The sequence below is a fragment of the Anopheles coluzzii genome, chromosome 2 (genome assembly GCF_943734685.1).
Source record: "Anopheles coluzzii chromosome 2, AcolN3, whole genome shotgun sequence".
NCBI classification, from domain to species: Eukaryota; Metazoa; Arthropoda; class Insecta; order Diptera; family Culicidae; genus Anopheles; species Anopheles coluzzii.
This window is the reverse complement of record NC_064670.1, coordinates 60856041-60882484: the sequence shown is the minus strand read 5'-3', so window position 1 is coordinate 60882484 and position 26444 is coordinate 60856041. Positions and strand designations below refer to the sequence as shown.

General features: G+C 39.1%; 1 protein-coding gene across 1 annotated transcript in view; it reads left to right on the top strand.

The window, feature by feature from the left end:
- Positions 1-26444, top strand: part of LOC120960095 (rho GTPase-activating protein Graf) — a 179686-nt gene that overhangs the window by 112813 nt on the left and 40429 nt on the right. The window contains exons 4-9 of the mRNA XM_049605223.1: positions 7622-7739; positions 7799-7896; positions 8501-8624; positions 14975-15072; positions 15143-15322; positions 15389-15502. Of these exons, the coding sequence (XP_049461180.1) occupies positions 7622-7739; positions 7799-7896; positions 8501-8624; positions 14975-15072; positions 15143-15322; positions 15389-15502 (732 nt within the window). The remainder of the gene's footprint in view (positions 1-7621; positions 7740-7798; positions 7897-8500; positions 8625-14974; positions 15073-15142; positions 15323-15388; positions 15503-26444) is intronic.

Sequence of the window (26444 nt, the reverse complement as noted above, 5' to 3'; positions counted from 1 at the left end):
CTCAAGAGGGTCGTAACTCGGGGGACGCCTGTATCGATAAAACTGCGTATTATGTCTATATAGCTCCATATTCCCATATACCCGTATTGATTATGACCCGTTTACAGCATGGTTCAATTTTTACAGCCCAGTGATACACGTTCTAGCCAAAACCAAAACAACCCGTGCCGCATCTGACGTGTGTTTTCGAAGACAACAATTGTGAAATTGAAATGGACAGTGTACCAAAAACTTGTTTGTAAGTGGTAGACAATCGTGTTTTTCAAATCGAGGATTGCTAATAGACTGTTGATAGTTGTTAATTGGAACGGAAAACCCTGTAACAGAGCTCTGGTGTGGCCAAATGTGTGCATGTGTGTTCTTGCTCTAGAGCCGGTATCACACCAGATTTCGTGTGTCGCCTTGTGCGTGCGTGTGTGGTATTGTCACAGCACACTCTTTCATCATTTTTTTTTCGTTCTTTCGCTTGAGCCACTCGATTTCGTTCTTCGTTGATTTTGGCAGCGCACGAGGGGGTTTCGGTTTCAAATTCCAACAACAACAACAACACGAGGGGGCTCGTGGATACTCACGAAGGGAGAATCACTAAAATTAGCGCGAGAGCCAGATAGAAAAAGCGAAACGTCAATATAAAATCTTCGGTTTTTGACCGTTGGGATGCGATTCGAAGCAGGCGGTTTGCGATTCGATGCAAACGGCACGAGATTCGAACCTAGTTGGGGAACAGGTGTATCTTTCATACCACCGCTCCCGCTTTTGTTTGTTTTTGTGCCCCTTGATGTGGCCATATTAAGCTTGTGGGAACCTGCGGAGAGAGAAGAACTTTTTATTCATAGCGCAATTGTGTGGTTTTATATACTTACCTGCGAGAATTGATGCCTGATCCATCGTAGTCAAGGTGCTTAACACTTACTCATTCGACTATTTGCACTTCGGTATGAGATAGAGTTAAAAACGGGTTTTATCTCTACAGAATGATGAACGATCACGTATGTTCAGTTTCATTGGCTGATGGAAGTGTTTCTCCTGAAGATGTTGCAATTTGTGGAATGGCCATTCCAACATCGTGGAGTGATAACAATGTATTTCCAACGAGCAGTAGTGTAACGGCTCTACAAGTTGAGATAGCTGTAATGGAAAACATTCAACCAGCTGTACCGAATGTGTCCGTGCTTTTAGCATAGCATGCTTTTAGCAAGCCTGGAGGCATTAGCAAAACAATGTGCTATCTAGGCAAAAAAATCCGCCATTGATAGGGCAACAATAGCTGCAAATCAAATAACGATATCAAAATTGGCTTTATTGAGAACTGAATTAATTATGGTTTCAACCGTGAGTTACAATACCAATCATTCATCCTCACAGCCACCAATTCCAGAATTCAAACCAATTAAAATAAAAAATGAATTACAAGAATGCATATCAAATTTAGAAACCGGCAAAAAATGTGTGATGTTCAAATCGTCTGCATCAGGCAATTGATAAAGTTTATGATCTACAATTATTTATCCGATTCACCTTTGGTCTACCAAAGCAATAATACAGGGTTTCGAATCATATAATGGATTACTTGATCCACTCGGTGGAATGTTTGAAATGGTAAGGGGATGTTTGCAACGTTGCTATGGAGGTTTGCAGGCATATAGGGGAATCTGTCAAACACTTAGGAGAAGTGTGCAAAACAGCTATGGAGTTTTGTATCCAGGTATGGAGCGCTCGGTTGTAGTGAACACCGGCACCCACCGTCTGATGACAGCTCCACGGTGAAAATGCCATACCTTTAATAAAAGTCCGCGCGGGTGCATCAGTAATAATAGCACGAACTTTTATTACATGGTGTGTATCATTCATTAGGATGCTTTTATCAACCAGCTGGTTTAGCTGTGGAATAAGTTGCCCTGAATACTTGTCCAGTCGGGGTGGTTTTGAAACTCCAACAAAGAAAGGCAACAACGATTGGTGCTCTGTGAGGCATTTCATGCTCAATAAGAATTGGCCAAAACGTAGCCGAACCTTTATTGTAAAGTGGCAGCCCAATTTTTGACAAATATTATACAATTCTATTATTGTACAAATACAAGACAAATATTGCTAGTAATGACATTTATTTGTATGCGATTACTTGAAACGATTTGTGAGACTGCTAAGAACTCCTCTGTACCAAAACTGCCCACCTTCAACGTTAAGAATATTTGGCACAGTTCTGTTCGTCTTAAGGAGCCTTTGTGCATCCTTCAGTAAAGTATGAGTAGTTTTTTTCTCTTAAAATTTCTAGCAATACGTTAACAGTAGAATGTAGACCATTTTTCGTTATAGCCAAGTATTGCATACACTCTGTCATACTCATGTCCCGGAACATTGATACCCTCGCGTTTTCCTCTTCTGATATACTGCCTTCTGATGCCTCTTCGATAATTTCGTTGAAGTATTGATCATCGGATTCATGTCCTGCTTCTGCAACAAACTGTGTTGGCATATTTTGCATGGAAGGATCTAAAATGAAACAACGAAAACATACAATTTGCTTCATATTTGTTCTAAGTTTGGTGTTCATACATCTAATCAATATATAAACAAAATTTACATATATACAATGAATATATAAACAATAAATAATACACTACATATTAAAAAATAATACACAAAAAATATCTAAACGAAACAAAATATCAAGACGAAATGGATCGACGTCTATTTCGAACTGTGGCTGCAGTAACGACAGGACACCTTTCTCCTTCAGTCACAGTCCTGTTGTTGGGCTGAAATTGACCGCACTCATTAAAGATGGGGATTTATCCTAGACCAGAGATGTCAAACTGATTGCCCGCGGGTCAAATGTGGCCCGAGGTCTGATGGTTTGGCCCGCGACCGCTTTAGCCAAAGTTTATTTGTAGAAGTATTTCTGCTTCTATAGTACACGTCAGTCAATTCCGGTCTTCTGAAATATGAAGAGATTTTCAACTTCGCAGGTTTCTCTATGAATTGTCAGATCAGCACCATTATAAAACCTTGTCGGTTTTATTCTACCTGCTCTCTATGCATGTATGCATACAAAAGATAAAAAAATACAAAAACTGTTGTAGTTATAACTAGGAAGGAAAATCAAACATGGTTATTTTAATTAAACTGAGCTTTCAATTCTGCAAAATTTTAGTAAAATGGTAAAATAATCAATCAAAGTTATGTTATATTCTTTTCGATGATTAAATTTGTTAGCAAAAAAATGAACAAATTTTAAAAGAAACAACTCACGGTTTAGTTTCAACCTCATACAAAATCATACTCGTACTCATACTCGTATGTTAGATAACGTTACTTTTTTATTGTTAAGCCATCAATCAAGGCACTTCGCGAATTAAGCAATTTCTATAAGAAAGTAACTTAGAATAGAAATTAAACAGAAAAATTAACAAAATCATTCAGCCAACAGGAATCACACACACTTTCAATCACACTTTTTGACATATTGTTTTGGAAAAGGTCGAACCCATCGTTAGGTATACTAAAGATAGCACATTATATTTCTGCAAAACGTTTAGAAATCAGATGAAATCAGACGTCAGCAAAAACACGTGTTAATTTTGATAGAATGTTACAAACGATCTCAGGAATCAGGTTTCCATCAGGCATGCTGCCATGACCAATGTAGGGGAAGGTAGGTAAAGACGGACACTGCGGGTAAGATGGACACTTCTCATAAATGCATGAAAAAGGTAATTTTTGAGTAATTCAACAATGTAGAATCCAAACTGAAGGTAAAACAACACATTTGAGAACATTTTTGGCATAATATATATAAAATTGATTAAATCCACGAAGAAAACAAATTTTCAATCATGTGCACCCTTGTGGATCTAATTTGACTACTGCCGATCTTAAGCTCTACAACTTGTATTGTTTATATTTCCGGCAGTTTTATTTCATGAATGGGTTGTCGTGATCATTAATGAAAAAACTGGCAAAAGAACGAGAATAAAAGCAATACAAAATATTGTTTTCTGGTGGTTTAAACATTCTGACATCAAAGCGGGAAAGACGGACACTTTGTTGTAGGGAAAAATGGACACCGAATTTATTGATTTTTTACATCTTATATCAATTGGTGAAGAATATATTTCTTCAAATATCTTTAATAAGGGTATTCCGATGCTATAAATTAATCAGTAACTAGAAAAAGTAATAAATAAGCGATAAATGAAACACCGGTCAAAATAGCAGTCATGCGTTATGCTATTACTCGCTCGACGCTGATGAGGCGCTTCACTAAATCCAATATCTTCAAACGACTTGGACAACTTTAAGCAATAAAAAGATGAGGCATTTATACGACATTGTTCAGGGATAGATGAGAAATTCTATTGGATTACAAACATCAAATGTAGAATTTTGACATGGTGGAAAATGGATTAAACTGTTAACAAGTCCCTCATGAATACTGGGCTCGTGGACTTTTTGCGGAGTAATTTCCTAAAAGGAAGTTCTAGACTTTTGTTCTGTAAGCTAGAGCAACGTCAGCTGTAAGTGCCCGATATGTCAATAATGCTTTAGATGCTGCATTCTACGATATATTACAAGTGCCGTTTACAATTCCTAAATTCATGGCTGTATGAATCGCCGTTGCAATAGACCAAGAATTGGTTTATAAACGTACCAGGACGTGGAAAGCGATAGAATTTGTTAAAATATTGTAAAACTCTTCACTTTCTAACCTTTTCTACAGGTGTCCATCTTACCCTTCATGGTGTCCATCTTTCCCATATCAGGTGTCCGTCTTACCCGAACATTTCAAAACTGCACAAAAAAAAAATGTTTTTCATTCATGAAAAAAACGCAAAAATCGATGGAAACTTAAAAGTTTTAAAACATTTTCTGATAAAACATGAGTGTAAAATAATGTATGCACATTTTCATGGTCTTTGCACTTATATATCCCTAGATTTTTACCATTTCCCTTAACGTGTCCGTCTTTACCTACCTTCCCCTACCAATTTTCAATTAGATAAACTACAGATGGTCTTATGACTCTGATTTTGGTCGCCATAATTTTTGTGTTTCGGACAAGGTGCACAATTGAGGGATTAGGGACAGACGCGGCTCTTTGGTATGAACAACTTATATTCTAATATAATAAAGATATGCGTGAACGGGACTGTTGTGTGTGTCGGATCGTAGCCAATGATCGAATGCCCTACATTCGGTAGCCCGATCGCTCCCCAAGCCCTTAACGGCCTTTCAGACGTCGGGTGCTGTCAGTTGCACGACAGCATCGAGTCGCGGTTATACTGAACTGGCTGCGTGCACAACAATAATGAATGAAGATTTCTATGGAGATTGGCTTACTTACTTATTTATCCGGCGCTACAACCGCTTTGCGGTCTGCCTCAGGAGTGTCCGAAACCGCTCGCGGCCTCGCGCCTTCGTCTGCCATCCCGGCTTTAATGACGGATGCCTCCACGCCTTATTGCCACCTCAATTTGGGGCTAACACGCCTCCTCTGTCCTTGTGGACGACCTAAAGAGACTTTACGGACTGGGTCGTCAGTTTCCATGCGTACAACAAGGCCAGTCCACCGGAGCCTGGCGAGCTGTGAGACAGTGTTGATACGCTGTACGACAGTGAAGTCGCCGTACATCTCGTATAGCTCGTCATTATAGTGGCTCCTCCATTGTCCTTCCACACGTACGGGGCCAAGTATCCTTCTGAGCATCTTCCTCTCGAACGCGACTAAGAGGGTTTCGTCAGATTTGGACAGTGTCCATGTCTCAGAGGCGTATGTGAGTACCGGAACTATATAGGTACAATATAGTCCCAGCTCCGTTCGTCGCGGTTCTTTGAGGTGAACTGATTTTTCAGGCTATAGAATGACCGGTTGGCAGCCAGCACCCTTGCGCGCAACTCAGCTTCCATGCTATTGTCGTTGCTGACCTTTGACCCAAGATAGGTGAATTGTGGGACGACTTCAAAAGTGCGTTCACCTATCTGCACGTCACGCCTACGTAGATTCTGATTATTTGTTGGTAGGCCCGCTGATGTTGCCACCATCAGTTTGGTCTTTGCCTCGTTTATCTGCAATCCGAGGTTCTCTGCCGCCTGCTCGATCCCTTGGTAGGCTTCTGCTACATAGGAGAGCCGCAGAACAATGATGTCTATATCATCAGCGTATGCCAGGATCTGGGTTGACTTATAGAAGATGGTTCCCGTAGTCTCCACCCTCGAGTCGCGGATGGCCCTCTCTAGTGCCAGGTTGAATAGGAGACAGGCAAGCCCGTCTCCCTGGCGCAGACCTTTGGTGGTAACAAAAGGTCCTGAGAGTTTTCCATCCACCCTCACCTGGCATGTGACGTTGGTCATAGTCATTCTAACTAGCCTTATCAGTTTGGCCGGGATTCCAAATGAGCTCATATCGTCGTACAGTTTTACCCTGGCTATGCTATCATAAGCGGCTTTAAAGTCTATGAAGAGATGGTATGTGTCGTTTCTGTATTCTGCCATCTTCTCCAAGATCTGCCGCATGGTGAAGTTCTGATCAGTGGTTGATTTTCCGTTTCGGAATCCTCTTTGATAGCTTACGACTATCTCTTCGACGTGCGGGACAAGGCGATCTTGAAGGATCAGGGAGAATATTTTATAGGCGGTATTCAACACCATAATACCCCTGTAGTTGTTGCAGTCCAACCTGTCTCCCTTCTTGTATACGGGGTAGATGATGCCGAGATTTCAATCACGGAGCATCGTTTCGCTATCCCACACCTCAGTAACAATTTGATGAATCTCGTTTTCTAGTCGTGCACCTCCATTCTTGAACAGGTCAGCCGCGATTCCGTGGGTTACGGGTGCCTTGTTATTTTTCAGCCGACGGATAGCCTTTTGTGTTTCTTTTATGCTAGGAAGCAGTAGCATGACAATATCTGCTAGTGGCGCTTCTAGCTGTTTGTTGAACTGGTCGTTGAGTAGTTCCAAATAATTGGTTACAAGAATGTTTTTTGACCGTCTCGAAAATAAGCTATCGTAAGAGCTCAGAACATAATTAGAGAAAAAAGGATGTGTATCATTCACATGACACTTGACAATCATTTATGTTTAACGTGGAAAAAATAGTTGTCATTTCAATTTAATGTACAGTTTTTTATCACAAACGGCCAACTTTGTAAAATGTTTCACTAGGGGCAAAATGGTCGTTCCAGCTTGGAGCTAAATGGCTGGTAGGTTTTGACAGGAGCAAAAATGTTGAGGCTGTGGTGTAAGCATAGGTCGCTACAATATATTTGTTTTGCATTATTAAAACTATGCTGTATATATACTTAATTGAGAAGAAAAATTACTGAATTGTTGCAATTTACTTAATTGTTTCACAAAACGCTTACTATTACTATTTTCGTTTCATGAATAAGACGTGAAATCATCGATTTGAGATACACAGCAATATCCTTAACAGTGCCATTTTGCCCCACTTTCCCCTATGGTTAAATTGAGAGATTTTGGAGAGAATGAAGCAAGTGAGAGATTTTGCTATGCGTGAAGCGAACCGTACCGGTTTCCCGTTAAGAAAAACAACAAAATGCTAATTGAATAATATAAACATTTTCAACGTTTTTATGTATAACCTTTCTCTTAATTTTAGGCCGATGCTTCTTTGGGAATGTTGGAAAGAGAATATTTACGCGAATCTTTGAGCTACGTTTTAAGCATCCAAGAAGTGCAAGAACGAATAAAATTTGAATTTGTGGAAATAATACTAAGTGAGTATAATATGTAAAAAATGTGACGGTCAAATATTATTTTTTGTATACTATTTTAGGATTCATATCAGATTGGCTTGTCTTCTATCACCTTGGACATGAGGTTGCTGAAGATGCCAAGGAATATTTATCTGATCTTCAACTAAAGGTTCAGAAAGTAGGTATTATACACATATACGAAATACAGTGGAACGCCGTTTATACGGGTAAATTTTATTCGTGTTACTCGAAAATGACAATTCAATACGAAAGTGACATGATGTGCAGAGGAGAAGGTATGAATGAAAAGTTCATAAGATCATAATATTATGACGAAAAACGCTGAAAACACAACTCATTAGAATTATTTTCCTGAAACATTTGTTAGTCTCGTAATGTACTAAAAAAAATTAAATGCTATATGTTCCTTACGTTGAAAAACATTTTCATAACCCTCCGTCCCCCCCACCCTTTACCCTACTCACTTATATCTTTATTCTAGTTAAACAAACATAATCTCATCCAACAAAATAAAAGCCTTTTTTAATCGGTATAATTATTCAGAATACAAAAACTGACTACATTTTTACATATTTTATTCAAAATCAATACAACAATCTCTGGAATTGAACAACTTCAAATCAGTGTAAAAACATATGGACATATGATCTGTTGTAAAAGAGTATCCGGGGGAGATAAAATCCCGATGAGGCCAGATAAGCGGTGTTCCACAGTACATCGATTTTATGTATTAGGTGATACTAATGATACATTCTTTCAAGACTCGCGAAAATTTTGATGAAACTCGACAAAAAGCCCAGGAATTGAAAAATAAATACATGGACAGTAAATTAAAACCCGACAGTGAATACGCAAAGCAAGGTTATCTGTATCTAATGGAAAAAAGTAAGTTGCATTAATTTAACTACTGTAAAACATCGATTTTCTGGGATTATATTAACTGCGAACTAAATAATGACAATGAGGTAATCATCGATGAGACTTAAAGATACTAAGTTAATAACTTAGTCTATACAGAATTAAAAATTACACCATTTTGTTTCTGTGCTATAATTTTAGATATTTAGATTTTATTCAGAATGTTTTAATAACCTGTTTTACATCAGAAAGATTACCATTTAAATAATTTTAAGCTTTTAGCAGGAGGTTTGTTTGTGTGACAGTTGTTATTGGATTTTTGCTAGATAGTGCTTATATTTGATAGCCTATAAGGCCAATTATGCGAGTCAAACGAAAAAGTATTATAGAGGGTTTCAGGTTAATGCTCTTGTTTTTCAAAATAAACATTAACGTGAAGCACAAGAAGCATTATAAAATTGTTAAAACTATTTCTCCTTTGTTTCTTATTGTTGTTCATTTATCAATGTGAAACCCTTTATAACGATTACCCCTTGTTACAAGTTTTATACATAACGAACAAATCTTAAAGCTCAACGAGTTTAATCTCTTATAACCAGCAATAATGTTTGTGTTTCTGAAACATTGTTCGTCCAATGTGTAATCAAACTCACAACACAAACAATTCATACAACTTAATCATTGCTTGGGAAAATCAAAGTTTCGATACTTGTATGTTCGATGAATCGTCTTATTTAAAAAACATCCAGGAGAAAGCGTGTCGGATAATAATTATAATTATTATAATTATTTTTATTCAAATTGTTTGCCACGAGGGCTGTACAACAAAAACTTACACCTAAACCTTATGTAGCTAAACCCTAAAGCAGAAATTGAGTTCAAATTAATTGTTAAATTTTAATCCGGCTAGTTTAATCCTAGATAAGGAAAATTTTGGTCAGGACATATGGGCATTACAGTGACAAAGAGAGAAGGAAACAAGGAAAGGAAAGAAATAGAGGCAGGAAACGAGGAAACAAAAGGAAGGTCTACGAAGGACGAACACCAGGGTGGCCACTCAACCGGGAAAACAGGGAATTAGCCGGGAATTTTATTTTTCCAGGAAAAACCGGGAAAACCCGGGAAATTCTCAAAAAAAACCCCGAAATTATCACAACCTTTTGCTATCACTGTTTACCATCGTACCAAGTGTATTTTCAATTAATGGGATGTTTCGTATATTGTTCCCAAATTACAACATCAACATCAACATCACACCAATGTGTATGGACAACATTTTCCGTTTCTCACATATGGTACTAGTACATGGGCGATGGGTACCAATGGGTCGACCCGAACCTATCGGGTCGGAGCCATCCGTAAGCGACTCGGAGTCGTTCGGGTCGACCCGAAAGGTACAAGTAGGTTCAGTGAGTGCAACGACTCCGGTAGGTGCGAGAAAGCATAAGCGACTCCGACCCGTTGGTAGGGCGATCCTTATTTTTAACACAAGCAGGTTCAAACTGAACCTGTTGCTCCCACTGTTCTGTGTGATCCGACCTGAACCGACTGTTATCAACGATCTTATCGATCCGATCTGAACCAGCTGCTCTCAGCGTTCTCGGCGATCTGCGCTGGGTCGGTTGCTCTCAGTGCTTATTATGATCCGGCCTAGAACGCACGACATTCTACTCTCTTTGTATTGATGAGTCGGTTTGCTGTAAACAAATCAGCCAGGTTCAATTTAAACCTGTTTCTCTCAGCGTTCTTTTCGATCCAGTCTGGAATGCACGATCATCTGCTCTCTTTCATACGCTGGGCCGATTTGGTACGTACAAAGGAAGCAGGTAAAATCTGAACCTGTTTCTCGCATCTGTTCTCTTTCATACGATGGGTCGATTTGGTACGTACAAAGGAAGCAGGTAAAATCTGAACCTGTTTCTCTCAGCGTTTTTTTCGTACCGGGAAAGAACGGCGTTCTCTTCTCTTTTGCTTCTTTATAGTATGGACACACAGACATTCTGTCTATGTGAGTGATAACAGCGCAAGCCATACTCTCTCAGTCAAAGAGATAACGGTACAACACCTGAGCCGTGAAGCCAGAGAAGGATAGAGATTTGTGATTGGTGGGAAGCTAATCGCCAAAATTTAAAGAGACAATCCTGCACTAACGATAAGCGCAATGAATGAAATGTTTTTCTTCTGCCATATGGATGTTAACAGTATAGGAGCGTTATTTGGACTGCATTGTGGTAGTCAATGAATTGCTATGATTTGGGTGCTAAGATGCTTCGATGTGCATGTGTCTCCAATGAACTCGTGTTGTTACGTGTGTAACAGTATATGAGTAGCTGGGTAGACTTTTCTAGAACTGGCTTATTTTGGCTTTATTGCACAGTTTAAAAATTAGTCTGTTCTTTCTGCTTTATATTTTGCTACTGCCGCTAACTTTTTGGATGGCGCCTATCCTCGAACAGCTGATCCGTCTTGACCGCACTTGACCCTGTTTAGCGACCGCTGCCGAACTTTGTCCTAATTGGTCCTACTTTTGATCATATATCTGTCTCGTATTTGGGAATATCTTTTTGTCCTTATCTAACAGGTGCCGCCATCTGGTGTTTATAGGTCTAACTATTCGAGCTATCCTATACAGCTTGATGTTTTGTAAACATTCGCCTGTCAAAATGCACGAGGTCGTTATCGTGCCAACAACTCGTTTGAATTTTTATCTGAGATGAAACTAAATATTTAAGGTGCATGACACGTTTAGCCTTCCGCAATAATTTATTTAACGCCGTGAAACAGCGCTATTCTTAACGACAATTATAGTGCACTACTGGACACTTTCACACCGGTAGTTCATCGTACAGTATAATGTCAACCTTACAGAAACAACTTAACAGTCTATGTATTTTATATAAACCACTGTTATTCGATTCTATCTGCTTCTATTAAGAAATATTAATTCAATCAATGTAGTGTAAATTAATCCATACGAAATTTAACAAGTCAATTAAACTTGTAAGCTTTTTGATTTTGCTTCAAAACTTCATATGCGTTCCAACAAATTTCTGATTCACTTCTTTATTTAGAAGTATAAAAGGGAATAATGATTAATTTTAGTAAAAACAAAAACAAAATGCATTAACCTTTTAATGAAAAAGGAACTGTATAGCGGGCTACTTAAGTTACGCGTTTTTATGGTAGTACAAGAATAGTTTTACACATTCAGTAAACTAATATTTAGCTTTGTTTAATTGAAACTGTGTGATTACTGCACAAAAAATATATTACACAATATTCGATGAATACTTTCAAGTTAACCATATATAAAGTGAGCAACTGAAAAAGCGTAACTATGGCAGGTCATCTCGAACCTGCGTTCCGCGTTCCGTTCTTTTTCTCCAGATTGGCAGGTTCGTTCCGTTCCTCAATTTTCAGAACTATTCCCATCACTATTACTTACCATCCTTTAGATAACGAGTTTTGAAAACGTATGATATAATAATTTGGAATTGAAGTATCGAAGCATAGTGAACCGGGAAAACTCAAAAAAAAAAAATCCGGGAAAAAACCGGGAAAAAAAACCGAGAATTTACAATCCTGATTCGAGTGGCCACCCTGAAGAACGACAATATTCTGAACTTCAAATTATTGAAACCCGTTCCATCAAAAGGCTTAATCTTGAGGAACTTCTCTTCATCTCCCATCGTGATGATTTTCTCTAATGACTTAAAGAATCTTCTAGGCTTGATTAGCACTGGGTTATTTTAGGCCCATAACCTTTTAAAAGAGCTAAAACACCTTTGCTGTTTGGTGGTTGAAAGAGGAATTAAAATTTTACTAACTACATTCTGTTAACACTATTTCATAGAATCCTACGATCAATTGTACACCGGTATTTCATCGCATACTTAAATCAATTGTAAAGGCCGGGCTACATTGATCGTACTCGCAAGTGTAATTTCGATTTTCACTAGCGCAATTGGCGGCGGGTGGTGGAAGCTTTTTTTGGTCGTCGGGGGAATGGTCGTGGCGGATCTCAAAATTAATTAGTTTTTTTCACCGTTTTTTTATGCGAAAACGGCTGAAATACTTGCACAACATATTTATGTATCAATTACAAAGCTTTCCCAGTCCAGTTAAAGTGAAAAACATTTAAAAATAACGTATTTTTGGAGCAGCCTCAAATTGTTTGGCAAAATGCTTCGGTTAGCCGCCGCCAGATGCACTAGTGAAAATCGAAATTATACTTGCGAGTACGATCATTGTAGCCCGGCCTTAAACTTCAACAATAATGTCTAGTGAACAATTTGAAGTGTTTAAAGGCTGGGAGACATTAATCGTACTCGCTAGTGTAATTTTTATTTTCACTAGCGCATCTGGCGACGACCAGCGCAAGCTAGATGTCGGTATAATTTATGTGTCAAAATTATTCATACTTGGTGTCATCAAGTTTCGACCATGCTACTTGTATGCCGTTTAAAATGTTGATAAACGTCCATACATTGCAACAAAGTAGGCCGTTAGTTGTTGGACAAATGGTCAAAGCAAACAAAGGGCTGGGCAACATTTTTGTCCATTTATACTATAAAAATTATACTACGGAGTACGATCAATGTAGCCCGGCCTTAATAAAACTCTGACACATCCAGTATACCAGGCAGGCATAATTACCCTTTCACATGACTGTACAATTCAAACTACAGAAATTTAAAATTAAACCAACACTGTTTACTTACTTATCCGGCACTACAACCGCTTTGCGGTCTTGGCCTGCCTCAAGAGTGTCCGAAACCGCTCACGGTCTTATCCCGGCCTTAATGGCGGACTCCTCCACGCCATCTTGCCACCTCAATTTGGGCCTACCACGCCTCCTCTGTCCTTGTGGACGGCCTAAAGAGACGGGGCCAAGTATCCTTCTGAGCATCTTCCTCTCGAACGCGGCTAAGAGGGTTTCGTCAGATTTGGACATTGTCCATGTCTCAGAGGCGTATGTGAGTACTGGAACTATATGGGTACTATATAGTCCCAGCTTTGTCCGTCGCGACAGGTTCTTTGAGGTGAACTGATTTTTCAGGCTGTAGAATGACCGGTTGGCAGCCAGCATCCTTGCGCAAGTTAGCACATCGGCATCAAACTGCTGATGCGGCGGGTTGAATAACTTGGGTATCGATAGGCTGATCGATATATGCATATCGATACCGTTAGCCGACCGGTCACATTAAGCGTTGGTAACAATAATGGAAAATAAAGTTAGTTGGTTTCTAGCACTCGAAAGGTCCACTTCTTTCTAGCATCGAAGAAAGAAAAATAACTCGCGCAACTCAGCTTCCATGCTGTTGTCGTTGCTGACCTTTGACCCAAGATAGGTGAATTGTGGGACGACTTCAAACGTGCGTTCACCTATCTGTACATCACGCCAACGTAGATTCTGACGTTCTGAATAGAAAGACACCAACATAAAAAAATAACACACAATGTTTAAATTCAGTCTCTTTCCAATGTATAATTAACATAACCTACCAATAGAATAAATCTAAAAAAATATGTTAGACATGTAATGTACAGTTCTCTGTAATGTACCTTTTTGATGTGATAATTTTGTAAATTGCTGAAAAAAATGTTACGTATTGTAATTTTTTTTTCAAAAACAAAATCTGTCAATTTTAAAAACCTTTAATTTAAAAATGGTAACGAATTGAACCATTCTATGCACAGTTGTAGAAATTACATCGGTTTATACATTTTTTTCAGAATTAGATCAGAATATTGCATCGCTATTTGAATGCGTACAAAACTTATAAGCCTCTAAAGTCGCAGTTACACGGGTAGACCGGTTGACTGGAATAGATTGCAAAAATAATTAAAAAAATTGGTGTATTACACTAAAAAAAATCTACGAAATATTCCACAAAAAGATGGTTGTGGTTTACACACATATTTAAAATTCAAGTCAATCGGATTCCTAGAATCAGAGGAATAAGCAATCAAAATTGATTTGGCTACCCGGGTAGCTACGCACGCGTTTGGTAGAGCCATAAGCAATCAAAATCGATCTGGCTATCCGGGTAGCCGGTTGCCTAGAATAGGGTTAAAACAACCTTCGCACATGATATCACCAGCGCGGTACACAATATCGTTGCAGATTGCCAAACTTGTTAAAGATTAAGCAATTTCTAAACTGACTGCAGTAATAGCATCAACTAAAAAAGAATAATCTTCTTCTTATTAAAAGAAAATAATAAGTGAAATTTAATAATTAATCAACTTCAGAGAATCGATGTTCTATTGGATTTATATGTGTTTGATGATGGAATGTTCTTAACACTCTTTACTAAATTATATAAAAACGTATAAAACGTCATCATCTGTTTATTTACATTTATTTGTCATAGAATTTACCGTCATTACGTGGTCAAAATTTTATTGCACGTACAAAAAACAAACCAAGGAGTTTTCCATGTTACAATACAACCAAATGTCCGGACGAGCAGTAAGTATAAAACAAAATTTGTTTTGTGTATGTTATATAGACCTGATATTTTTTCTTTTTTTTAACGCAGCAACAAACCATTCCCGAAACATTAACGGTTGCTTCTTGCACAAAAAAGTTATCAGAATTTGAAAAACGTTATTGTTTTGATGTTACTTTTAATGAAAAGAACACAATTACATATACATTCCAGGCACTCAGTGAAGAAGATATTAAAGCATGGATAGATGCAATGGATGGCAAAGAATCAGTAAGTAATCACTAATATTACTGTAAATAGAGTATCTATTTTAATAAAGATAACCATTACAAACAGATCAATTTAACATTATCAACGAAATGTAGTGAAGATAGCACGCTCGACGACGTAGGATTTGCCTTTGTTAAAAAATGCATTGATATTCTTGAGCAACGAGGACTCGAGGAAGAGGTAAGTACATTATTTTTATCTTTGGAGTTTGGCGTTTGGCGATCTTGTACTGCGTTACTACATTCAAAGGAGATAATAGGCGGGCTGATAATTGTTTGGCCTAGCACATAGATAGCACAAATAGAAATTAATCCTTTTTGTTATTTTATATAAGCAAACAAGGCAAAAAACTAGGCTTGATGAGGAGTTTTCTGATACTACCTCACCGTAATTATTATTAAAGTACTGATATGTTAAGTTAAAACGTGGTAAAATAAACACTAAAGACAGTGACCCTCTGTGTTCATCCAAAAGAGGTTACCGAATAAAATATTAAAAATTTACAAAATAATGAAAAATAATCGTCAAGTGAAGTTGATCAAGAAAGCTGACACTCAAAATATATCAAAGGAAAATTTTACTCGTATCGTTCACAAATATTTCCATAAAAAAAGCGATTTGTGTCGATGGTGTCATTGCTGACGATGCATTGCCGGTGGTGCCGGTGTTGTTGCTAACGGTGGTGTCGGTGCTGATATCGCATCACATTTGACCAAAAACAACAACGAGTTCTTGAGTCACAAATCAATGAAAACAATGAACAAAATACACACATTAAGTAATGAATTGTTTCTTCACCCACCGTACGATTCAGACCAGGATCTCAGGGATTATTTGGTGTGCTCAGAAATTATAAGGATGCTCACTGTGAAGAAATTTTCGTCGAATGAATAGATGTTTGCCAAAACTAAGGACTATTTTGAGGCAAATAACAAATCCCTTCAATACCACTTTAACTCCTCACAAACCCAATTCGTTTCAAATAAATTGACGGAAAATACGACTGACTGCATCCACTCCATCTTCAGAGTTGATAATTGGTCGCAATTTTATAAATACATTAAAAACACAGCCGAACCTCTTGCAAAAATAATCAATTTTGTTGCGTAACATATGAAACATCACATGTTATGTAAAATAGAATAATCAGTTTCATGATGATAAGACATCTAAGGCCAAAGAAACATTTTTGGAAAGATACACATTTATGGTGGACCATGAAGATGGCTGGATGAAAAACACTTCTGATGAAAGTTCATCGAAAACCATGCTGAGGATCCGATTATCAGAATCTTTGAATTTGATTGCTGCATGGGAATGCTTTTCTTTACACAAAATATTATGTAATTTTTTTTATGGTTAATTTAAAAATTGTGAATACACCAGAATAAAGTAACAAAAAGAAAAAAACTCACTAAAAATCTGATTTTGTTTAATTAACTAAGCTATTACACGAGGGTATCACCCCATCTGTTACTTAATTTGGGGGAGGGATGTTTCTTCCAACGTTACAGTTTTTTTACACTAGCAGGGGAATGGGTCCAAAAATGCAATTTTTTGCGTTACGTGATTGATGGATGACGCACAAGTAATCTACGACAAGGTTGGAAACCATTGGTCTAGAGTGTTGAGAAAGCAACATGTGTGGAATCAACACACCATAGAAGTCTTTAGAAAATGTTTAATATCGTCATTCTTGTTTAAAATACATTACATTCAAGTTCATTATTTAGCTTCTGCTCCTTTTTCCACTGTGTGATAACTCCGCCCAACAGGTTATGGGCCCAGAAGTACTGTCGAACAAGTGTAAAGTTTGTGTAATATTGAAGTAATCATCTATCGAAAATTTTAATCTTGCAGAAATACCGAAAACTTATAAAAAATGTTAATCTTGAAGAAACACTGAAAATTTTAATCTAGAAACATGTCTGAATCACATGTCACAATTGCAAAATTGAACGATCAAAATTACGCAATATAGAAATTTAAGATGGAACTTTTGTTATCAAGGGTGCTGACTGTCGTGAAAGATTCGAAATCAGCAAGTCCCGACGCTGCATGAATTGCGAATGTTGAACGTGCTAGGGCACTGATCGGTCAGTCGTTGGACGACAGCCAACTCATCCATGTCATGTAAATGAGTTCATCGAAAGACATGTGAGATGCCCTAAAAGGCTATCATGAGCGTTCATCTTTGTCCAGCAAAATAACGTTATGCGAAAAAATTTTGTCACAAAAATGACTGAAGGACATTTCTAACCATCTCAAAGAACTATGTTCTCTTCGACTTCGTTGAATTGCATTGGGAGAAGAAATGAATGATCCATCCTTTGTCGCGTTAATGTGGTCCAGTTTGCCAAAATCCTTTGATGGTTTGATCGTGGCTTTAGAAAGTAGGCCTCATGAAGATGTTACGGTGGATTATGTAAAAGTTAAATTGTTGGATGAAGGAAGACGTCGAGCTGATGGTGCATTTGAAGATATAGCGTTACTATCTGGAGGAAAGAACAACACAAAATTTTGGAAGGATAGGAAACTAACAACCAACAAGGAAAACCAGTGCCATTATTGCAAGAAGAATGGGCACATAAGAAAAGACTGTAGAAAATGGGCTGCAGACAAAAGAAGTAAGCTAGATGGTAAAAGCGTCAACGTTGCTAATGAAGACAATCGAGAGGAAGTATGTTTGTTCATTGGAGAAGGGAACGGAACTGCACCATGGTGTTTCGATTCTGGTGCAACTTCTCATATGACGAACGATACGTATATTTTGAAGTCAATAGATAATTCGAAGCAATCGTCGATTTCATTAGCGAACGGAGGCTCCATCAAGTCAGCTGGTGTCGGAAGCTGCAAATTGGATTTCACGGATGGAAACGGCAAACGCAAGAAAGTTTCCTTGTACAGGGTGTACCATGTACCATCTTTGGCGACAAACCTATTATCGGTAAGTGAAATTACCGATAATGGATTCGAAGTGCTTTTCGACAGGTTTTGATGTCACGTGAAATCCATTTGTGGATCTTGTTGCGAGGGGAAGATGAGTCGTGATCCTTTTCCAAGTTCTTCATCTTCAAGGGCATCTGGTGTTTGAATCTGGTGAACTGGTACATACGCACTTGGGAGGACCGTTTGAAGTATCAACTAGTGATGGGAATAGTTCCGTAAATTGAGGAACGGAACGAACCTGCCAATCTGGAGAAAAAGAACGGAACGGAACGCAGGTTCAAGATGACCTGCCTTGGTTACGTTTTTTTCAGTTGCTCACTTTATATATGGTTAACTTGAAAGTATTCATCGAATATTGTGTAATATGTTTTTTGTGCAGTAATCACACAATTTAACTTAAACAAAGCTAAATAATAGTTTACTGAATGTGTAAAACTATTCTTATACTAAAATAAAAACGCGTAACTTAAGTAGCCCGCGATACAGTTCCTTTTTCATTAAAAGGTTAAGGCATTTTGTTGTTTTTGTTTTTACTAAAATTAATCATTATACCCTTTTATATTTCTTAATAAAGAAGTGAATCAGAAATTTGTTGGAACGCATATGAAGTTTTGAAGCAAAATCAAAAAGCTTACAAGTTTAATTGGCTTGTTAAATTTCGTATGGATTAATTTACACTACATTGATTGACTTAATATTTTTTAATAGAAGCAGATAGAATCGAATAACAGTGGTTTATATAAAATACATAGACTGTTAAGTTGTTTCTGTAGCATTGACATTATACTGTACGGTGAACTACCGGTGTGAAAGTGTCCAGTAGTGCACTTTAATTGTCGTTAAGAAAAGCGCTGTTTCACGGCGTTAAATAAATTATTGCGGAAGGCTAAACGTGTCATGCACCTTTAATGTTTAGTTTCATCACAGGTAAAAATTGAAACGAGTTCATTGGAGATGCATGCGCATTGAAGCAGCTTAGCACCCAACACATAGCAGTTCAATGACTACTACAATCCAGTCCAAATAACGCACCTATACTGATAACATCCATATGGCAGAAAAGAGACATTTCATTCATTCGTTACAGTTGTGCGCTTATCGTTAGTGCAGGATTGTCTCTTTAAATTTTTTCGATTAGCTTCGTACCAATCACAAATCTCTATCCTTCTCTGGCTTCAAGCCTCAGGTGTTATCAAGTGGCTTGCGCTGTTATCACTCACATAGACAGAATGTGTGTGTGTCCATACTAGAAAGAAGCAAAAGAGAAGAGAACGCCGTTCTTTACCGGAACAAAAAGAACGCTGAGAGAAAAAGGTTCAGATTTTACCTGCTTCCTTTGTACGTACCAAATCGACCCATCGTATGAAAGAGAACAGATGCGAGAAACAGGTTCAGATTTTACCTGCTTCCTTTGTACGTACCAAATCGGCCCATCGTATGAAAGAGAGCAGATGATCGTGCGTTCCAGACTTGATCGAAAAGAACGCTGAGAGAAACAGGTTTAAATTGAACCTGGATGAATTGTTTACAGCAAACCGACTCATCAATACAAAGAGAGTAGAATGTCGTGCGTTCTAGGCCGGATCATAATAAGCACTGAGAGCAACCGACCCAGCACAGATCACCGAGAACGCTGAGAGCAGCCAGTTCAGATCAGATCGATAAGATCGTTGATACCAGCCGGTTCAGGTCGGATCGCAAAGAACGGTGGGAGCAACAGGTTGAGTTTGAACCTGTATAGATATATATATATATATATAGATATATATATATATAGATATATATATATATATATAGATATAGAGATATATATATAGATATATATATATATATAGATATAGAGATATATATATAGATATATATATATATATATATATATATATATATATATATATATATATATATATATATATATATATATATATATACATATATATATATACATATTATATTATATATTTGATATTCGCATGGACCTACGTACACTTTGATGCATTTCGATAACCCCTGGTTCATCCGATAGTTTGCCATCAGACGCACTGTGATATGGTGTAACATCAAGATCCTCTACGGTATCGTTCATGTTCGATTCCCTCATGCAGGAGGATTTTGCAGAAGCCTCCATTTGAATGATGTTTTTTTTCGTGGTAGTTTATTCTGCGCGACATAATGTAGGAGTTGGTCCAAGTTGTAGTACTACTACTCTTCCTGACGTCGTTGGCTTCGGTTTTGTTCCAATTTTCACATTCTCGCATTGTTCTAAAAATTTTGCATTACGACTAATGATGATTGTTTTCGTCTCAAGTTATACGAATAGATAGGCCTTCTGATTGTCTGCGTATCCGACGAACACCAACTTTTCAGTCTTTTTATCCAACTCACGTCGTTTTTCTTTAGGAATGTGTACGAAAGCTTCTGATCCAAATACTCGAAGATGTTCATAGCGATTTTGTAAACAATTAGCAGTAGTGATCGCATCACCCCAGCACACCTTGTCCATGTTCGATTCTGCCAACATTCATCTCATCATCTCAACGGGGTACCGGTTCTTACGTTCAGCCACGCCATTTTGTTGTGGAGAATATGGTGCAGTTTGTTGATGCATGATGCCATGATATACAAATAGTTTCTTTAAAGAATTGCTGCTGTACTCACCACCACCATCAGATCTGATGACTTTCAGATAGTGTCCAAACTGTGTTTTCATCATGGGGCATTATTCTCTGATCCAGTTTTCTGTCTCACACTTGTTTTGCAACAGGTATATAATTGTATACCAACTAAAATCATCAACCATAGTAAAAAAATATCAACTTCCTCGGGCTGTTGATACAAGTGATGCGTGTTGCGTTTCGAACCTGCCAGGTGCGATCCGTTCCAGCATGCAAGCATCCGGACCGCGATCCTTATTTTTAACCCAAGCAGGTTCAAACTCAACCTGTTGCTCCCACCGTTCTTTGCGATCCGACCTGAACCGGCTGTTATCAACGATCTTATCGATCTGATCTGAACTGGCTGCTCTCAGCGTTCTCGGTGATCTGTGCTGGGTCGGTTGCTCTCAGTGCTTATTATGATCCGGCCTAGAACGCACGACATTCTACTCTCTTTGTATTGATGAGTCGGTTTGCTGTAAACAATTCATCCAGGTTCAATTTAAACCTGTTTCTCTCAGCGTTCTTTTCGATCAAGTCTGGAACGCACGATCATCTGCTCTCTTTCATACGCTGGGCCGATTTGGTACGTACAAAGGAAGCAGGTAAAATCTGAACCTGTTTCTCGCATCTGTTCTCTTTCATACGATGGGTCGATTTGGTACGTACAAAGGAAGCAGGTAAAATCTGAACCTGTTTCTCTCAGCGTTCTTTTCGTACCGGGAAAGAACGGCGTTCTCTTCTCTTTTGCTTCTTTCTAGTATGGACACACACACATTCTGTCTATGTGAGTGATAACAGCGCAAGCCACTTGATAACACCTGAGCCTTGAAGCACGAGAAGGATAGAGATTTGTGATTGGTACGAAGCTAATCGAAAAAATACAAATTCACTGTTACAATGAATATTGTACCATTGTTAAACGAGTCACGTACAAAAAAACTGGCTCGAAATAAGAAACAATGAGACATAAAAATTGTGAAATGAATTTATGACATAAGGAATATTTATGATAAAAAATTCGTCATTCATCACACTAATAATGCGATAGGATTTTTTGTTAATTCCATTATTTAAACACCATATGTTAAACCGAGCGTTCAATAAACACTCCGACCGTAAGAAAACAAATAAAAACGTTCTTGTCTTACTGAGATTAGAACCCAGAACGACCGTAATATTTGCACAAGCGATTAATGACTATGACAAACACATTATTATTATCTGTAGAAATGTTGTACAAAAATTCGTAAAATTTCGTAAAAAAATATAATAAATCGCACCGGACACTCAATAACATGCATTGGAAAAAAATCAGGTGCGAAGCTACGCAGTTTAATACATATTAAACTTTGTCCTTAATTACAATTGGGCGACATCGTGGTCAATTCAGATCGTCCATTCAGTCTTGTGATTGACTCCGGCAGATTCGTTAAAGTGTCCCGCGGTCTTGAGTTCTATCGGAAAACCCTGTATCAGAGCGATATGGGCTAACTTCTTGCACGAGGGAAAAACAATGTTTTCATTCGAAAGTGATTTGAAATACCCTGTACCACAGACTGGAGACCACTGCTTAAGACCAGCTGCTTTCTAAAGGTTCGAGCGTTGTGGGCCAGGAGAATGCATTTTTTTTTCTTTTACACATACATTATTATATTATTACAGTTTAGAAACAAAATAACTGATTAATGATTGTGAAATATATTCACTAAAGTACTGGATTGTGATATTAACTTGTGTAAATTTGATGAAAATGAAAAGAGTGCACCTTAATCGCTGGTCTGTTTGCAACTGTGTATTCGTTTGTCCCATAGTTCATTATATAATTCACTAGTTAATTTGGACCGATTAGTGGGTTACACAGCAAATTCAGAGTTATCAAATCTGTTATCTGTTTTATTTTGATAAGTAACAATTCCTGAACACGCAAACTGTTACAGTTCATTTCCGACTAAATATATTATTAACTGAATAAGTGAATAAGCAAGAAAGATGTTATGTATGTTACCAGTATGCCAGTATTTGTATTGTTCCTGTTGGACTGAAAAGCAGGCTTTCCTTAAACATAACGGGCACTAAGATTCATTATTTTCCTGCATCAATCTTTTTTAATTATTCAATCAGCTCGTGGTAAACAATGTTTCTCACTGTGACACCCTCAAGATCATAATCAGGATTCACTATCAGCACCGCCACGTTCTTCCTTGATGTCACTCGCGACAGTGCAACGTAAAGCTGTCCGTGTGCGAACATCGTTGCTATCACAAAATATATGTGGCAACAACACATCGTCTCCCCGCCGTTTGCCAGTTAAAATCCGTGCATGTAAGCAATGTGGTTTCATATCGATGATCCGTAAACGCGTCCCATTGCATAGCCCTCTCTCGGTGTTAAGATTTCGCAGAAGCAGTACTGGTGTGTTTTTCTTCAACCGCAGACAATGAACTGGAATTCCGCTCACATTAATAGAGTGCAGAAACTCTGGTGGCAACTGAAGCGCCTCTTGCTCTTCCGGGTTGACCAACGTGTCTACCGAAAGATACTCCTGCACCTGGCCAGGTAATTGTTCCAACACACTGTTGTTGATAGCTGTCACATCAGAATTTTTTGGTGAGAGTATTGCTCGATCTGTGAAATATTCTGCTTTTCGATAATGCCACCGTAAGTTCGGATAAACTCGCTTTACCAACTTCCTCACGTCGACATCAATGCTGGAAGAGTTGGGTAACACCATATCGTGTGGAAGCTTTGCTACAGAGGCGTGCATTCCCGGATATGTGGAATGGCGACCCTCACCGATGCAGAGTAGAAAATCAGCAAATTGTTGTAGATCATTGGCATTCTGTACGGTTGGCGCAGTTCAAACGCGCATGTTGGTTTTTAACCGCAAAACCCGAAACAGCCTCCACAATGGACTTTTCTTTATACATTGCTGAACCACCTGTGCATCGGTACCTTTCGGAACTATTGGTAAAATCTGCCGGAAGTCACCACAAAGCAGTACCACCTTACCACCAAACGGCCGATGTACACCTACAATGTCTTTTAAGCTACGATCTACTGCTTCCAGAGCAAAGCGACTGCTCATCGAAGCTTCGTCCCAGACGATAAGAGAGGTTTACCGCATTAGGTCCGCAAGCGACGATTGGGTTGGTATGTTGCAGGTGCTATACTCGTCCAGCACCAGTGGCAGCTTAAAAGTTGTGTGCACTGTTCTACCACCAGTCAGAAGTAACGCGGCGATACCGCTCGCAGCTGCAGCCAGTGCTATCTTTGACTTCTGCCTCGTATACGTCAGAATTTTCTCTAAGAGGAAAGATTTTCCGGTACCACATCCAGAAAGAAAAGGTTGTGATGCTCTTCTGGAAAATCTTCTATCTCTGGTCCGATACGATCTACCGCGGCAGTGACAATATCGTACACCACTCTTTGCTCGGAATTCAGTAGATTTATCGATGCAAGCGTTTCGTCTAGTACATTGAAGCTATACGAACGTTCTGCATCGATGTGCGAATTTACATCGTTATGCTGATCGGATTGAAGGTGCATCGGAAGATGTTGAAAATCAGCCAATTGTGGCATGTCTGGAAAGTTGGTCAGCGTTTTTGATGGTGTCATTGCCTGCGCCTACACGCACGGTCCAAAACAGCCGAAGTCATACAAAATCATGAAAAAGTCTGCGCCCTTTTGTTCCGGCATCCTCGTGAAGTTTACCGAGCCGAACCGAATAGTTGTGTTCGATAAACATGTGTGCGTATCAGGTAGCAGCATTTGTACTGCTTACCTGCCGTATGCTGCTGTGATACCGAGCGAGACGCATAGACAACGCATCAAAAGGACATGTGTAGCCGTAAGGAAATTTTTCTGTGTCTCTTTTGCCTTGTCCTTGCCTTTAGATCCTGATGAGTAAAGCATGCATACCTTTCGGGTACGTTCGGGGTATAAGCTCTGTCCCTCTCATGTTAATGGTGAAGATAGAATCGTATGCCATCGGCTCTGCCTTCGGGCGTGGACAGGCACGTGGACGCCGTCTGTTCGCAGGCATTTGACGCAAATATCTGTCGATGACGCGCAGAGCACAAAATTGCTCCTGTGTACGTAGCAGCATGTTTTGATCAGAGTCCTGCGTTGTATAACGCTCTCGATGCTGCCAATGGAAATCCTCACATAAATGTAACACGTACGACTCCCACAGGCGGCGAGGATATTGTGGCTGTTGAGATGGCATATGGAACGAAACGGCTTCCTGCATTGCCCGATCCCATTCATGGTCATCTTGTAGTAGCCCAGCCATAGTAGCTGCTTCATGGTAAGACGCATAAACGATACCGTCAACCGTCCGAAGGTCTTCAAATGAAGTTGGGCCCTTGCGATAGCACAGCATCAACCGCAAGCAGTACCGTTCCATTTGCGACATCGGACAGTATACCATACGACCAATCACGATGCTTGCGTCACGAATGCGTTGAATCCACTGGCATCCTGAGCCTTCATGCCATGGAAGTCGCTGAGTTGGCTTGGCATATCGGAAGTACGTCGGTAGCTCTTGATATGTGAGATTTCGGGCGGAAGGATCATTTGCCATCAGCTGAAAGAAGCGCGTTAGCAGGCCACCACCTCGTTCGATGACAGATTCGATGTTTTCGTTCGAATTAAAGACGATTCCCTGTTGGTTCTCGAGGTGTATCGGTAGTACGACGACAGTGACTGTTTTTGCCTGCATCTCGAAACCGAAGATGATTGCCATGGCCTGAGATGCTGATATGTACCGAGCATCAAGATAGTCTTGTATCTCGTTCAATGATGTAGATGGCGAAATTACTACTCGGTCGTGTCCCTTGTACACGTACTTGTAAAGGTACTTTATACTGGGCACCGACGAACATACCTCGACGTTTATGTGACAATCGTATTTATGGCACAACCACGGATTGTAGGGTACAACATAACGATTGTCCAGGTGTACACCCTTTACTGTTACAGTACGTCCATCGTTGCGTCGTCTATATACTGGATAACCGTCATCGGCTTGTATTGTTTCATTAGTGAAATTTTTCGGGAACCTATTCGAACATACACCATCTTTCATACACGGTGCATCCGGATTCGATCTATCGCATGGTCCATGCATCATGCACATGCGTACTGTTTGATAAAGTTGTTCGTTTTCTGGATCCGGGATTTCGGCAGAGACTAAACGGTCATAATCATCCGCCGATCGTGGCTTGTCCGCTTCAGCAAGCATCAGCAAACAGTGAGCATGGGGAAGGCCACGCTTCTGGTATTCAATAACATGAATGCGTGCAATCTCTAAACCAAGAACTCCAGCCGAAAGGTCATCCAAGATGGATTTTAGTTTCAGTCGAAACACACGGGCCGTCAGATCTGGTCGATCTGCGGCATGTTGTCGTGGAAGTAATGCTTCCGATACCTCTACCCATTTCGGGTTGCAAGTGACAGTGATAAATAAATCTGGCTTTCCAATAGCTCTCACAATGGCCATCGAATCTTGATATTGGGCG